This window comes from Anser brachyrhynchus, assembly GCF_964034855.1.
Source record: "Anser brachyrhynchus genome assembly, chromosome: Z".
NCBI classification, from domain to species: Eukaryota; Metazoa; Chordata; class Aves; order Anseriformes; family Anatidae; genus Anser; species Anser brachyrhynchus.
This window is the reverse complement of record NC_137697.1, coordinates 37,288,940-37,305,714: the sequence shown is the minus strand read 5'-3', so window position 1 is coordinate 37,305,714 and position 16,775 is coordinate 37,288,940. Positions and strand designations below refer to the sequence as shown.

Here is a 16,775-nt window from a genome sequence, read left to right as displayed (position 1 = left end):
GATTCAGTAAACATCTTTTATGAACAGTGAAAGGTCAGGGTGTGCTTTTCACAGGAGTGAGCTGTGAGAGCTATTAATCCGGCTCAATACACAGAAACGTTATGCTGAAAATCAAATAATTTTAATTTTTCTGTGATGTATGGAAATCACTATTTCATATTGATTTTAAGAACCGTTGCTATAATACTGCTTGGAAAAATGGTATTGTCATTCATTTGTATACAAGAGAATCTTGGCATGTCTTTGGAGCTGAGTTAATGCTGGTAACAAGAGTTCAACTAAAACAATCCCTTTACTGGTGTTACGAGGTTAATTAATTAAATGCCAATTACTACCATGAGGTTTTGCAATGGGTAAAAAGGGTTTTCAAAATTGCTGGAGTTGGTCTGCCTAACATCTTCAGACACTGCTGGTCTGAGAATTTTTAATCAGATGAATAAGAATTGATCGAGGTATTAGTGATCCTGGCATCATTACTGGAGAAGTTTGTAGTTGGACAGTGCAAAGGGGATCACGTAATGGCTGGAAGTCTTTTGGAGGAGAGGTTTTACTGGTTTCTAATCCATGCAAAACTACCTGTGGAACTCAATAATGGGGAAAATGCAAAGTGTAAAAAGCAAGTTAATGCAAGTTACTTTACTGACTTGGAGGAATTTAAGGACTAGATTATCCACAGGCAGCTGTGTGGATAATCTTCCAGTTCCTGTGGCAGTGAATCCTGAGAACATTTACTAAACACATTTAACCCAGTCTTTTGACTACGTTGCTCAGAACAATAATTAAAAAAATATCTAGCACTTTAAAATAACACTAACTTGCCATTTTTAAGGCATCACTGTTTGAAATTTTATAAGCTATGATTGAAAACGATAAGCTTAAAAAAAATGTTAGGAAGTACCACCTGGGCAGCAATGTAGTTACAAACATTCTTTTAAATATTCTTAATTCCCACAGCTGTCACAAATTAACTCACAGGCACAACTGGCATGGAAAATATGAAAAGAGATTTTTAAATGTATAGTTTACGAAGTAAATGTTGAAACTTAGTCTTTAAAGTTCTTCTAATCCATACTTCAGTAAATATAAAAACCTCTTCCCATTTCTGTAAATGGTATTTAAAAGACACCGTTTTTTTAAATCAATAGAGGCTGTGCTATGAGTAAATCACACTCAGTGGATACAAGCACATTTTTAATTTAAACCAGATTGAACTCCCTCAGGTTTAGTTGCAGGATCGTGTCCTTGACAGCAGCAAAGACAAAACGAATATTTTCTGTGTCTGTGGCACAAGTGAAGTGGGAGTAAATTACTTTCTCCTTGTCGGGGTTCTGATCCTGATACAGCTTCAAAATGAAGTCTCTGGCAGCTTTGACATCTTGTTTAGGTCCTAGTCAGAAACACAATTGGTGCTTTTAAACAGTTGAAAACTATATAGGTCAGCAAAGAAATATGACAGTATATGAACAGCCTAACTTCATATTTAAATATGAAATAGCTATAAAGGCATACTCCCTTTTTTGGAATGTTCTCATTCATATGTTAGTGGGGCAAAAGATGCTGTAACACTGCTTAGTATAATGTGTGTGGGTTTTTTTAAAGTAAACCTTACAGTTCAAAGTAATTTGTTGTAATACCCTACACAACTGAAATTACCCAGCACATTTTAATAGTTTGCTACACTTGTAGCATCTCAAAAACCATGAGAGAAATTTTATAAAACACATGTAGTAAACAGCTTTCTCTTTAGCCAAGAAGGGGATCTGCGCTTCCTCTGTAGCTATGAAATCATTGCCACTCCTTTTTTAATTAGTTGAAGGATGTCTTGTAGAATACAATACTGTATTAAGTTATGGAGTATATCTGTGATTATTTTCTTCATTCTTTTGGGTACTTTAATTATCAGTAATGTTTGTTAAGGAAAGTTATTCAGGATGTTTTTTAACTTTGAACTTTAGGTAGTTATAATAAATGCAAAATTATACTGTGGATTTTTACCATAGAAAGAGTTGGATTAATAACCATATTACCCAGGTTCCCCCCGTATCTTGTCTCTTGACACTGAATATAGGTGGAAGAGATGCATCTGATAACTTAATAGTGACAATGCCATTCAAATGGTAACGGAGTGGCTGCAAGAAATGTCTCAAGAACCCATCTGCAATGGTTCAGTTAACAAACAAATTTTAAAAGCAACTGTAAAACTGAGTAACTTAAGATTGTATTTTAAAGGAGAGGGTAGAAAAGCAAAGATATGAAATATACTGCATAATTCCACTTTCCCTGCTACATTTAATGAGGAAAAGCTGATTTAAATACGGCTTTTATGTTTGTGAACATAGTCTGGAATAAATGCTTACCCGTGTATTCTGGAAAGTAACTAATTAGATCGGAATACATGATTTTCTCTTCTAGAAGATCTTTTTTATTTAAAAACAAAATGACTGAAGAATTCAGAAACCAGGGGTATGTAATGATAGTTTTAAATAAGGCCTTGCTTTCTTCCATTCGATTCTATAAGAACAAAAGTGAATATGAAGTTACACTCTCTAAAGAGTAGCATATACAAATCACATCAGCCAGAGATCATAAAGGTGTTTTTTTTAAAGCTATTTTACAGTATATATGTGTGTGTGTATATATACAACCTTTATAAAGTGCAATCACAATTCACTGGTTTATTATTACTATTTGTTTACTGGGTTTTGGATCCCCCCCTATGAATGGCTTAATGGGACATGAAATCAAAGTAAGCCTTGATAATAATTTCTTTTTTTGAATTTTTGTGTGAATTAGTGAGTAGCCATGGACTGCTAAATGAAAGCCTTTGATGACTTTACAAGTGAGAATTGAAGCAGGCTGTATCTGATCTGTGATCTTGCTGATCTCTTCTCTCTGGTGACAGTGATAGGACCCAGAGGGGAGGAAATGGCATGGAGTTGTCGTGGAGCTGACAGGGGAGGGTCAGGCTGGTTATCAGGAAAAGGTTCTTCACCCAGAGGGTGGTTGGGCACTGGGACAGGCTCCCCAGGGCACAGGTCATGGCACCGAGCCTGCCAGAGTTCAAGAAGCGTTTGGACAATGCTCACAGACACATGGTCTGATTTTTTTTTTTTTTTTTTGGTCCTGCGTGGAACCAGGAGTTGGACTCGATGATCCTTGTGGGTACCTTCCCACTCAGGATATCCAATGATTCTGCATTATAATATACCTAAAGGACAAGAGCATAGGTATTCCTCTATATTAATAATAAAGTCTGGTCATGTTGTTCATTTCAAGAAAGATCTTAGGAACAACACAGTTGGAGATTGCTGGTTGACATTTCTGAACACAAATTTGTGATGGAAGTCACTTTATTTACCATACAGACTTATGTCCAAAATGAACATAACAGAATATCCAAGACAGTGGAAGTAAAAATATTACTTACAGTTACCTATGTTCATTCATCAAAAGATGACAGAAAACTTTGAAGACTCATTCTAAACTACAATAAATGTTGTGACACTTCAGAAAGTGAAGTTAGGTTTGCTTTTCATAGTTCAAACAGATCTTTAGAAAATGATCTGATAAAGGCTTTGCCACTTTAGAGATCAAATGGTATTAAGAGTATCTGGACAACATTTTAAGTAATCGTCTAACTTTCAAGATGGAAAGCAACCATTATCAAAAATAATGCAATTCCATCTATGTGCTTTTCTCCCAAATTGTCTAGTATTTTCTTTTTTTTTGCATCGTTCTCTGCAACATCTGGCCACTGATGATGATGGCATTCTAGAACAGACAGAAGAACCCAACTAACATTTCTTAACCTTGGGAAAGAGGTAAATTTCAAGTTACTTTGTCTCAATTCTCCTTAATTTGGGTACAGGTTAATTCTGAAGTGTCAGGGACTTAAATAAATAAAACCCACAACTGTTTACAGTTGATTGAGGTAGTTTTACTTGTTTAGAGATACTGTTAATATTCATTTTTATACATCCTGAGGCATGGTTTAAATCATGTTTTTAAATTAGTTTCCTCTTCTTTTTTTCAGGTAGGCTGCTAATTTAATACAACCCAGGAAGCTGATCGAGCAGTCACAAATGTAGTTCTAGTATTTGCAAATGCTTTTATGAAAGACATGTAAATGCTGTCTTTCTTACAAAAGCACACACCTTTTTCTGTACATAATTTAGATATCCCCACTTACCTCATTGTCACATTCTGCCAAGACTTGATCGTATTCACTTAATGCAACTAAGAAAATGATGGAAGTAACACTTTCAAAACAATGAATCCACTTCCTTCTTTCTGACCTTTGGCCACCTACATCCACCATCCTGTTAAAGAAAAATACAGTCAACATTTTAGTCGTTTCCATAACATACTTTAAATATATCTAAAGGCCTTATAATAGCTCACCTACCTACGTTATGCTTGAACCATGAAGGTATATCTTATTTGTTCTGTTTAATATTTAAATTCTATTCACTTGCTGAAGTGCCACAAATTTCACTGCACTTCACTGTAAGCACATAAAGCGTACATGCCATCTGAGGCACAATACAAATATAATGCTGTTTTATTGTTTTGGTAGAAATTTAAAGATATTTAAATAAATTTAAATAAAAATATCAAAACGTGGTCCACTTTGTATCCACACACACTCCAAAATTCCTCCTGCTCCCCCCAGAAAAACAGTGTAGTCACATCTCTATTCAACAATCAAAATTAAATACATTATACATGAATTACACCCATATCTTATTACAAGTACCACCGCCCTCATTCCAGACTTTTTAATTAAAGTAATAGTTCAGAATACATAGTGATTTGGCTGAAGTGCTGAAAATACAATACCAATTGAATACAAAAGCTTGAAAGACCTTGGAAATGAAGTTTCAGCAACTACTTTCATAATTGTATACTGAATCATTTGACAAGCAGTCTTACCTAAATATAATATTTTCTAAATCAAAAGGATACTCGATAATTCCTGTAGTTGGCACTCTGACTCTAAGAATATCTTGCTGAGTTGGCACAAAGGAGGGCATAGCGATACGATCGATGTCAGTAAAATAACTGAAAAGTTAAATATACAACATAAACAAGATTAATGCACTTCCATAAATTAATCATACAGATTCAAAACCAGAGTACTGATCAGTGATCACAGGAATGTTCCCACAAATGCAGCTGAACAAAAATTCACTTGTATGTGGCATAACAACAATTGTTGCTAGCATAAAAAAAACAAGCCTTTACTTACCTGACACTTAGGTGTATGTTTCAGACAGAATACTACTAGTTAAGAGATGATGCTTGAATATTCTATAGACAATTGGCCTACACCCAAAATGATCAACTTTATTTGTATAATCTTTGCTTCTACCTCAAAGTAAATATGATAATTTCCTGTGTAAATATGATAATTAAGATTTGAACACATAATTATCAATTCTAACTATAATGCTAAGCAACATTCCTCCTATCCCCTAGCATTTTATCTGTGATGCTAATATTTCATGTGAATGTGAAAGTGTGCTGGACAAAATTCAGAAGAATAATTAATGGAAAGCACTGCAAACATGAATGCTTCCACCTTATATATTTTAATGTAAAAGGTGATGCATTTAGCTTGTGCTTTTCATACATGTCTTCCTAGAATTTAATCACAGCTATTCCTGTGCCTAAATAAATGAGCGGTGTGTGAGCAAGTCAGACAAAAAGAATTGATGCCTGGTATCCCTGTCTGCAATCTATCTTCCCACCACTAGAAAGCAACATTAGATCATCCTGAATGCTACCATGGCCTATAAAACCTGTAAATTGTATTCCAAATCATTCTATGTGTTTGTAGCACAAACCTTCCTTTATCTGAGCACTAATTCTCCCTCTTTGTCTTTGGTGATAGAGGAAGAATGTCATTGTACTCTCTTCTTGCTGCCCAGTCATCTCTCACATTTGAGCACCAAAATAAAAAATGCTCACACTAAAGAAAAGTTAGCGAAGAAATGTTTTCTAAGTTTTCTCTTCTGAATGAGAAAATTCTTCCTCTCCAGCAAAGTCACAAATTGCTATCGAGATCTTAACTGCAATTAACAGTAAAATAAAGATTTAATCAAATTTAAAGTAAAACTAGTTTTCAATTTTGGTTAATTTCTTAGAAAATGAAGCTAGAATAGACAGACTGTCAAGTAGCACCCTTCTCCAATGCAAGATTATTTAAAAACAAAGCAGACAGACATCTGTTAGGAATAAGGCTTAACACACAAGAGCAGATTGCCCAAGTGTAACCCTTTTGAATCAAAGTTTACCGTAAATGCCTCATATGAATGTTCCTTGCTGAAATATAACTTTGCTGCTTTTCAACCTTGCAGAAACAGAAATTTATTTTTTCTGTTTTCTTAAAGCAATCATTTTTCATAATTAAATTCCAGGAAAACTGGGGGAGAGGTATATCCTCATTCTTATTTATACCCCAATATCTTCATGTAATTATGAGCTTTCTGACCTGCCCGCTTGTTGTCAATGTATTTTGTACAGCTGTTTTTCATGATTTCTCCCATGGGAAACTCAGTTATGTACCAGCTGTGTTGACCTCAGAACTGGGAGGGATAATAGTCCTGGCATGCTCAGAAAACCTCAGATTAGTTTGTTTCATCACTCCTGCTTAAAATCTTCTGTTTATCAGAAGCCAGCAGAGACACAGGTACAAATAATAGAATCAGAGTAAACCTCTCTCTTTATTAACTACATTAAGGCTGGATTCTTCTTGTCATTAGGTAGTGTACTTACTATTTAGCAGAGTCTGAGAGCTGGTACTCCCTCCGTCGGTCGTAACACTCTTGAATTCCTGGGTCTTTCCAGAGATTCTTGATTGCTTCAACTTGCTTTATTTCCAGCACTGTCACTTTATCCACTTCCACTTCTCTGATCATCTGAGCACTCTCCTAATTAATTAAATGATTACACTATTGTGAAAAAGTATTGCTAACTGTCAGCATGCAGAATGCACTCTCCCTTTTCTTTATTATAAGCATTCCCATTGATGAGACTAAGCATCAACAAGGAACCTAGGAGAAAGAAAACAGTTTCAGTCTTTGAATGTGTTTAACTTTTGAAGTCAAATGACTGCTACTGAATGTCTTGACCAAGTTAATCTCACGTACTGTCACCCAGTTGTGATTTATTTATTTATTATTTGAAAGGGGACTTTTACTGAGGCCAGGAGGAACTCTAAACTTACCATTCTAAAATTCACTAAATTTTAATACCAATTTGTAACAGTTGTAACTTTTCTAAATGTCTAGATACTTTTTTAGTATAGATACTGTTGTTTCTGGACAGAGCAGAGGCTAACTATGTGTAAAAAATCATCAAGCAGGCATCAAATTCCTGCAACACATCTGTTTCACACCTATCTCATTTAGAGACAGGCAAGGTATTACTCTGTGGAAATAAGTGATTTTTATTTGCTCTCTGCTGTTAACTGTTAGAGGTACTGCAAACATAAACGTACGTCTTGCTTTTAAGGAACACAAAAGAATATATCAAAGAATTTATCTTTCTCTATTAACACTCAGTGGGTTACATACTGATGCTTGCTAATACCTTTAGATCTCTTAAAAAGTATTGTTCTAAAATGCATTTAGTATTGAAATAAATTATTTTGTGTTTTGAACATAACAGGTTGGTTACTGTAAATTCAGTTTGTTAACACTTTTTCCAATACATTCCTAGCTGTCATCAAGATTTTAACTTACATTCTCTTTAAAAATGAAATAAAATTTCTTCCCTATCTCTTATTTAAGCTTGGGAAAGCCACAGGTAGTAACTCTGCATACCAAACTGTTTTGTGTAACTGAATCATGATAACATGCTCCACCAGACTCCAAACTTTTATTTTTCTGTTGTAGAGTTCCACTACCAGGAATTCCAGAAAAGAATTATTAAATGTTGTCCAAACTTTCTAAGTGTACATTTTAACAAGTATCTTCTGGTATCGACAACAGCATACCACAGAAGTAGTTTAAATATGAAACTTTATAACGGGATTTTGCCAGGAAGTCAACTTCATTGTTACAAGTAGACAGGGTCGTATTTTAAAACCTTCTCTGCAACTTGGATGTACACTAGAAGTATAGTTTTATTTTTTTCCAAAGCTAGAGTGGAAGTTTATAGAATTCTCACCAGTAAGAAGCTAACCCAAGAAACACTGTGAAAATACGCTGCATTGCACTGCATGAGCAGTAGGTGCTTCACAGAAAGAAAAGAAAGGACTTACTAACATGAGAAGTAAAGGAAAGGAAAGAAAACAAAACAAATACACAGACATTACACACTAAATCAAGGAGCAAAGAGGGAAAACGCAAAACAGCACAAACACATGTTAACAATATCAGTTATTGGCATGGATTTTTTTTTTTTTTAAATGAAATTCAAGCAACAAATACATTCCAGAATTCATCCTTAATTAAAATATGTATAGCACATTATGCTCTCTCTAAACATGGTGTAAGAAGGAACAGCAAAAGTGACAGGAAAAGTACTGACAGGAAAAAAAAAAAGCTAAGGAATATTGGATACAACAGAAGTAGGTGACTCTTTGTTTCATTAAACAAAAAACAAGCCTTATGATCATGGAAAGAAACTGTGCATAAAAAAGTGGAAAAGTTATTTGGCAAATCCACTCAAAACCTGTGTCTAAGCTGTTTAGCATATCAAAAAAATCTATTAGCCTTTTAAAAATCTATTAAGTTACTTTCGACTGGAAATCCAACTTAATCCTGCATTGAAAGGCCAACAGACAATGCATAACAAGCACAATATCAACATTAAATTGTTAATCTGTGTTCTTCAAAAAGGTGTACTAGAGAGGAACAAAATTATCTGGATGGGTCTTGAGTGTTCCTTTTTCACTTCACACAGTAATTTAACTGGGTAAAAGTTGCTTTCTCATCATTTGTGGAAGTGCCAAAAAGCATGCACAAATGCCAGCTGAATGGATACAGTATTATAAAACAGCAAATCTTTGCCCAATAAGAAATAGGTAACACCACAAGTAGCAATTGCCTTTTTTTTAGCTATATGAATAAATTTTATTTTGAGCTGTTACATGTAACACATAAAACTGATTATTTCAGAAAATCTTCTATTTGGAAGCTCTAGATCTCCAGAGTTGGGGAAAAAAAAAAAAGACTTTACAAAACATTTTGTGATTGTAGGGGCCAAATTTAGATACATACTTGTTTCTTCACTCGTAACCTAGATTATTATTCCCTTTAAAAGGTTTCTAAGAAAAGTGGTCTGGTTTGGAGCAATAAATAGTGAAAGCATTTTCCAAATATCCAGTGGTGAAGACAGGAATTACTTATTTAACAAGTGCTGAGAGAAATAATGAAGCTCCTATTTTACTAAGAATTTATGTTTCATGCTGACCTCAGTTTCACACCCCAGATCCTTCCTCATTTGCTGGGCAAAACAAACTACAAAATTTTCTATAGAAGTAAGATGTGGAAACTATAGCTGTTTCTTCACAGAAAATAGAGGATCACAGGAATGGAAAGAAAATGAGTATTCAGTATTGGAAAGTAACAAGGACACCCACTTCGGGGTGTACACTGCTCCCTGAAGGCAGTTTTTATCAAGAGATATTTAGGCACTTTCAGGTGTTTAATTTATACTACGTGAATAGGAAGTTTGTATCACTGAAAAGAGCACATTTTATATCTCTAATCACTTGTACAATGCCCCTGAAATATGGATTTCCCTCAATACAGAATACATAGGAATATGCAATTACATACTTGCTTTTTTTCCATGCTATGGATAAGCGCATAAATTGAATGGACAATTTTGCACTATAATGTAAATTTTGCAAAACAACTTTGCAATTTTTTGCAAAATAATACAATGTATTTTGGAAGTCACTGTGTTTTACTAGAACCATGTTGGTATTCATTTTCTTTTTTTTTTTTTAACACAGTCATCATCCAATTTGACATAATGAATAGGGTGTGTTTGTTTCTAAAGAAACAAAATGAGAAATCATAAAACAGAAAAGAAAAAAAAATGAGGTTTTATAGTTCACCACAATGGGTACAGGAAGCTTCTATTCCCAGGCTATATATAGTTTTAGTAGAAGCTGTTGATTAACAAATAACATTTTAAGTTTTACTGAGAAGTTATCTGAATTTCAAATTCTGTTGGATTGTTGGTGTTGAACATTCTTTAAAATGGAACCAAAGACAAGCCCAAACACTTAAAGCAGTCAATCTCTCAGTACCATCAAGGCTACTGTTTATTAAGTTTTGCTGAACTACAAGTAGCTTTGTACAAGTAGTGCAAAACACAGCTCCCCTGTTTGAGGCATGTTATTTTTCATATCTCTATTATGAAAAATAATTACTGATGAACACAGGGATATGTTTCTAACATTAGCTCACAATCACCTATGACAGCTTTGTTTGCATATTTTGGGTACAAGGGAAACTGAACATGAACAAAGTACCCTTAAAACTAAGAGGAAGCTAACAACTGGTTGAATGGTACATAAAATGTATACGCTACTGCTGTTGCAAGAATCTCCTAACAACCACCAAAGAAAGAGACAAAAGTTAATTGCACTTGTGTTGGCTTCAATTTCCAAGTGAAAGAACACTTTGGAAGAAAATTAAGAAAGATTAAAAGAGCAAGAAAACTTTATAACTCAAATATTTAGAATTGGACACTGCAGTCTAAAGATAAACAAATTTTGTTTATTCTGCAGTCTCTCATTATTCAGATTTAGTAATGCATTGTTCTATTGATACGAAAAGGTACCTGGTCATAGTCTGGATATCTGGATAGGAACAGTAAATTAAGTTGAAGATAAATTTTTGCACATTAAAGCATTAAAGTGGTGAATTAATATCATCCTGGTTGTGCACAAACCACTTGCCATCAGCTTTTATTATGTATTGCTTCCTGAGCCTATTTGGTCTGCACCCATTGTCAAGGTGTTGGTTGTTTTTTTTTCTGTTTTGTTTTTGTTTTTCCAGTTTTCCATCATTATTAATTCACCTATGACAATAGCAGCAACAGTAAACAGTACACTAGCTAGCAGTAAGCAAAGAAAGGCTAAGAAACACAACTGTAAAAATACCGGGACAAACCACCATCCAGACTGTAATTGGCAACACAACTTTTAGCAAAGACTTGATTGGAAACAAGACCTCACAGTCAGGTCTTTTATAAAACTTAATGAATCACCCATTTAAAATTAAAAAAAAAAAAAAGAAAAAAAAGAGAGAGAGAGAGAGAAGAGAATCACAAGGGCTTTGTTTTCTTCTTCACAAAATGAAACAACTTGCAATTCATCTTCCTATCTTTTGTTAAATTTTATGTTTGAGCATCCACATATATGTAAATATTAGACAACTTTGGCAAACGCAAAAGGGTTGATTCCTGCAGGAGCCAACCAAAAGTGAGCATATACGTGTATAAATATACAAGTACACATATATATAATTTGCAGCTTCCAAAACTCAGATTTCCAACACTTCTAGTTGTCAGGGGGAAGAGAAAAGTGAAAACTGTCAGTGTAACATCCCCAGATATAATCAACTGTCAACCTTTCTTTTGTAGTTGGTTTCCACTCTGAACAGAAACTATTATTTGGCACACTGCAAAAATGTTTGGATTGCAACTGGAGTTAATAATCTCCATTTGAAATAGTGGTTTTAATCGTTTATGGTTTCTTGTTTTTCTCTATTTTTGTTTTTGTTTTGTTTTGTTTTCTTTACTACCCATTGCCATCAGTAATAGTTTTAGAGAACTGTGTGCAAGATTGAGGTGTATTTGTATTCTTTCCCACATTTACAAACCCACAGTAGGTTTAAAAAAATAAGGGGAGGAAAGAGAGTTGTTACTTTTATTAAAGCATTCAATATTAGGCCTAGATGGAAATGGAATAAAAGTACTACAGTTTAAAAAACAAACAAACAAACAAATAAATAAATAAAAAACTTTCTTTTGCAGGATGAAGAGACCAGAGAGAGACAGAGAATCCCTCTAATTACAAACTAAAATGCCTCCCATAAACCAATTATACTGGTCTATTTATGCAAGTGGGGATTTATACACATTAACATTTCTTTTTCTTCTTCATAGAAAATGTATGCAGTGTTAAAATCTTTGGTCTTGCTAGAGACAGAATAAGACTGCAGACTTGCAAGTAGAACATTGCTTCCTGCTAATGTAAACGATCACTGAAACTTTGTTTGTAAGATTGAGCAGAAGCTTCACTTTCAACATGATAGCAATGGTATCAAGTTCTAAGTTCAACGTTAAGCACACATAATTTTTCTCCATGCTTACACCTCACAAATAGAGGGAGAAGTTTCTGTTTCTTATAAAAAAAAAAGGGGGGGGGGGGGCAGGGGGCTGCTAGGTTCCTTTGAAAAATTAATTTTCCTAATTCTCTGCAATATTTATCATCTTGTAAATAGAAATACAGTCCTCAAGATCACTAAAAAGCATCCACATAGCCTGAAAATTTTGAGATTCACAACCACCTCTCCAAGAAGGAACCAAAGATGGTAATTGTTGGTGAATCCCTTCTGGAAGCCTCTGTCATATTAACACCCCTTGCCCTAGATTCCAGGTGCCAAAGGACCAAAAGGACCATCTGCTACTGCTACTTCTCCCTGAAGTTAGTAGCTGTTTTCCCAGAAATTTCTTCTGAACTCAAAAATTACAAAGAAATTTTGCTAGTAATGATCTGGAGTTGATTCACAAGCTGAATGAAAATTAGAAGTATTATCTTGGGAAGGACGGGAGGAAACACTTTCATGCAGACAGATTTATAATCACTTGTGTGATTAGTCACTTTGTGCACAGTATTTTTAGCTCGTGCCTAGCATGGAACTGTCACACATATATTGATGATTTTGGGTAACCTTTCTGATGCTACAAAAAGTCATGGAAGTAAATTTTCGATTTGCCTTTCTAAGAACAAGACTGACCAACTACTCTGAATTCTTTCATATTTTGTCCAATATATTTATTTAGCATAAGTATTGGCAATGAGCTAGCAATAGCAAAGTTGGTATAAAAGATTTTCTTTGAAAAGGAGCCTGGACTAGCACCATCACTGAGTAACTGGAAGCAATATTTTCAAAGAAGTTCAGTGTCAGTGCTCAGCTACAACATTCTCAAACCAAATATCTCTTACAAAAAAATCCTGGTAGTATTTTGAAGCAAATATACAAAATAACTCCAGTAACTGATTAGACCACATGATGTTGAAGCAGATGGTTGAATGATGTTCCTAGGAGATCCCTACACAGTGTGGGATATATTGGGTGAGAAATGCACTTGAGAAAATCCGTTCCTGTTTTTTTTTTTTTTTTTTTTGGGGGGGATATGTGTGTGTAGGGGGAGAATTTCTCAGAAATATTAAGTAAGATAAGACTCATCGGCTGTTTATGCTCTTAACAGATCAGCACATTGTAGCCAACCTAAAAATCATCACTCATTAAAAAAATCACAAAAAAATAAAATACGTAGATGGGGAATTTGTTTTGGTTAGCTTTTTTCTTGAAAGCACACTTTGCTCACATCTCAGGTTTCTTCATCTGAAAGCATGCTTATTTACCTAAGCCTGACTTCTTCTCCCAGGTAAGTACAGTAATCATTTCATTGCTCATGCTCATGAGCAGTAACAATCATGTAGCTTCTTCATGTAAGTTATTCTTTCTTTATGTGAATAGTTAAAATGACAGAGAAGCCATTAGTGAGGTCAAAGCAGTTAAATTTTGCTCTGCTATCCTAGGAGGATGAACTGATTGCATTTCCTCAATCACTATACTAATATACAGTATACTAATATTTTAGTATGTTTTATATCATCAGATAAATCTTTCAGAACAGATGACTGTTCAGCAAGGTAATACCTTCTCTCTGCTCTTCAGGCTTCTCCTGACTGTATAACCAAAGATGAAGTGTCTCTCTCTGTTATAATAATATATAAAAAATCATTTTCAACCAGTTACCTAGTCTTAGCCTCAACTCATTTTTAAAATACAGTCTGGTCAACATTCTTGTTTCTAAATACTGCCTACATTAACTGTCCGAGTAAAAACATAATGATTTAATTACTTAAATTTTATTCATCGAATTTTATAAACATCATTATTCAGTACCTCCTTATCTATAACCTCAGAAATCTGAGCATCAAGAGATGAAATAGGTTTCTACAGCCTATCACCATTCAGACTTTGATACACCTGATTAACCGTCACCCCATTTCTCCATTCTTTTAATCAGCTAGTCATTCTATGCCAATTAAATTGACATAAGGGGTTGCTTATCACACTCCTTTGTGGCTAACAGGATTCTGAAATTACAGTTGGCTCGAGGCAATTCCTGAGCTTACTTGAATAAATCTCAGTTCCAGTTCTGTTGTTTTTACATCATTACTAGGTCTAGGTAGCCTTACAAGCAATAGGATTGAAGCTGATTGAAGACTGTTTTCTTTCATCCAGAAATGAAAAATATTGGCATTCCTACAATAGATTCTCCTTGAGATGATGTGTGTGAACCTGCTGATCATATGTTGTTAAAATAGTGGAAACGTGGAAATTTCAAGTCAACATCTGACTACTCTTTGGTTAATTAAATTTGAACCTACATGAATTGCTAATAACTTTCAAGAGAATTTCATTTTTGATATAGGTGTGCCCTGGTTGCAAATAAAAGATCACAAGTAGAGACGAAATCATAGAATCACAGAATATTCTCAGTTGGAAAGGACTCATAAGGATCATCGTGTCCAATTACTGGCTCCACACAGGACCACCCAAAAATCAGACTTCATGTCTGAGGGCGTTGTCCAAAGGCTTCTTGAACTCCATCAGGCTCGGTGCCATGACCACTGCCCTGGGAATCCTGTCCCAGTGCCCGACCACCCTTCTCGGTGATAAATTGCCAGATTATCAAACAGAGAAGTAGTCAAAAGACAGAATTCATTCATTTGATAATGCCATATTCTTTTTCAAGAGCATTGAAGCTTTTACAAGAAGAGAAAAAACAAACAAACAAAAAAAAAAACCACCACATTCTGATGTTTCTCATTTTTATATTTGTTTAACTTACCCTGGATCTACTAAAATTCAGCAGTTAGCTACACAAGTTTCAATCCTTTCTGTTTCAAATATTAGTAATACAAGAGAACAGCTTAGAAAAACCATATATAGTAAGTATTGCAGTAACATACCACTGTTAAGACAACTGGCATGATAAATTAAAGAGATTACATTTCTGTGTTTCCCAGCAGTGCTTAATAAAATGAACTAAACTGAATTTTCATCCTCTTCAAATAATAAATGAATCCATAACAGAAAGTGTTTCTTTTCCTGAAGAAATCATTCTGATTATCTAACCCTGGAACCCAGACTAATTTGGGCTACAGAATTTAATCCAGCAAATCCTGCACATAGCTTCTGATTTACTTACAGCGTATTGTGAAAAAGGCAGCCAATTTTTGTGTGAGGATGTGAATGAATACCTCTCATTGCTTCAAAGGTTAAATTGGAGGAGCATTCCCAGCATACAACACCAAAAAAAACCCATCCCTGGGTTCTGCAGCAGTACAGTGCTAATGCTTCTTCAGCGCTGAGGCACAAGCACAGAATCTTTACACATCCCCTGCAGACCAATATTTTCTTGCCAGCTTCTCCTAGATCAAGATACATGTAACAATTTTCTCCTTCATCCAAACACCTTTATCACAAAACCTGCCAGAACCTAATTACCTTTCAGATCTGTATCTGTAAATTTGGCTGACACATCAATGGGTTTAAACATTACAAGGGACAAAGAAAGGTAGCCAAGCACACAGTACAATCAAAAAACACTTGTTCAGGAGACTGGACTCATTACTTTAAAAATGTCTTCCTGCATTATAAAACAATTGAAAAGCCTTATGAATTAGCCACAATACATTCTAAAAAAATTCCCAAGGAAGAGAAAAAAAATGTTTAAAAATCACATGATTCACTTCTACGTGTATTCAAACTAGGGAGAAAGTTGTTGTGGGGGATTCTGATATTAAGTTGGTATGTACTTGTATTCCACCACTGACTGTAACAGAGTTCTGTCAGTGCTACACTGACTCAGGAAAAGCATGAATAAAGTTCTCTAGGTACAATATATGTAGATTCCTGAAAGGAAGGAAGCAAATTCAGGGCAAAAAGTTGTGATTAGATAATGTTAATCTTAAATCAAATCAAAACACAAAAATGCAGCTGGCTAAGATTAGGAAATTGATCCATGTTTTAGTTTCCTTCCTTGGAAGTAATGAGATTCTCAGATCAAAAGGTCTTCATCTCTGTTCTGTACAGCCCTGTGTTCAGCACTAACCTTTCAATCAGTCAGAGAGCTGGGACTCCTGTTTATACAGACTACTTGGAGATTTCCTAGGCTGAGGAAGGAGACTTAATTAGTGAATTCAGAGAAACAAAACAAATCAAAATCCAAGCATTAGGATGAAATAGAATCATCTTCTGGCAAAGCAACAAATTCAACTATTAGTCCAAGAAAACAGCTCTTTATATAAAGTTTCTTACTTCTGAGGTGCATAGATTTAAAACACTGGAATTTTCACAGAGTAATCTGGAAAGCATGAGAGGAAAGTGACATAAAGTTATTTAAAGATATGACTAATATTCACATAAGAGCTACTGAAGTCACAAAGTGGTTCTTCAACCAACTGAAGACTGAAAAAATACGGCGTTGCAGATGTCTAACATCTA

General features: G+C 34.7%; 1 protein-coding gene across 6 annotated transcripts in view; it reads right to left on the bottom strand.

Moving 5' to 3' along the window:
- LOC308186015 (guanine nucleotide-binding protein subunit alpha-14) overlaps positions 1-16,775 on the bottom strand; it is an 89,414-nt gene that overhangs the window by 10,397 nt on the left and 62,242 nt on the right. For 4 of the 6 annotated variants that reach the window (XM_080574827.1, XM_080574830.1, XM_080574832.1 and 1 more), the window contains 5 exons: positions 6,778-6,932; positions 4,933-5,061; positions 4,190-4,319; positions 2,358-2,511; positions 109-1,387 (listed from right to left, as the gene is read on the bottom strand). In XM_080574827.1, coding sequence (XP_080430953.1) covers positions 1,197-1,387; positions 2,358-2,511; positions 4,190-4,319; positions 4,933-5,061; positions 6,778-6,932 — 759 coding nt within the window. In that variant the 3' untranslated portion in view covers positions 109-1,196. Of the gene's footprint in view, positions 1-108; positions 1,388-2,357; positions 2,512-4,189; positions 4,320-4,932; positions 5,062-6,777; positions 6,933-16,775 lie in introns of those variants that run through there. The other 2 variants (XM_080574828.1, XM_080574829.1) reach the window with 1 other exon arrangement.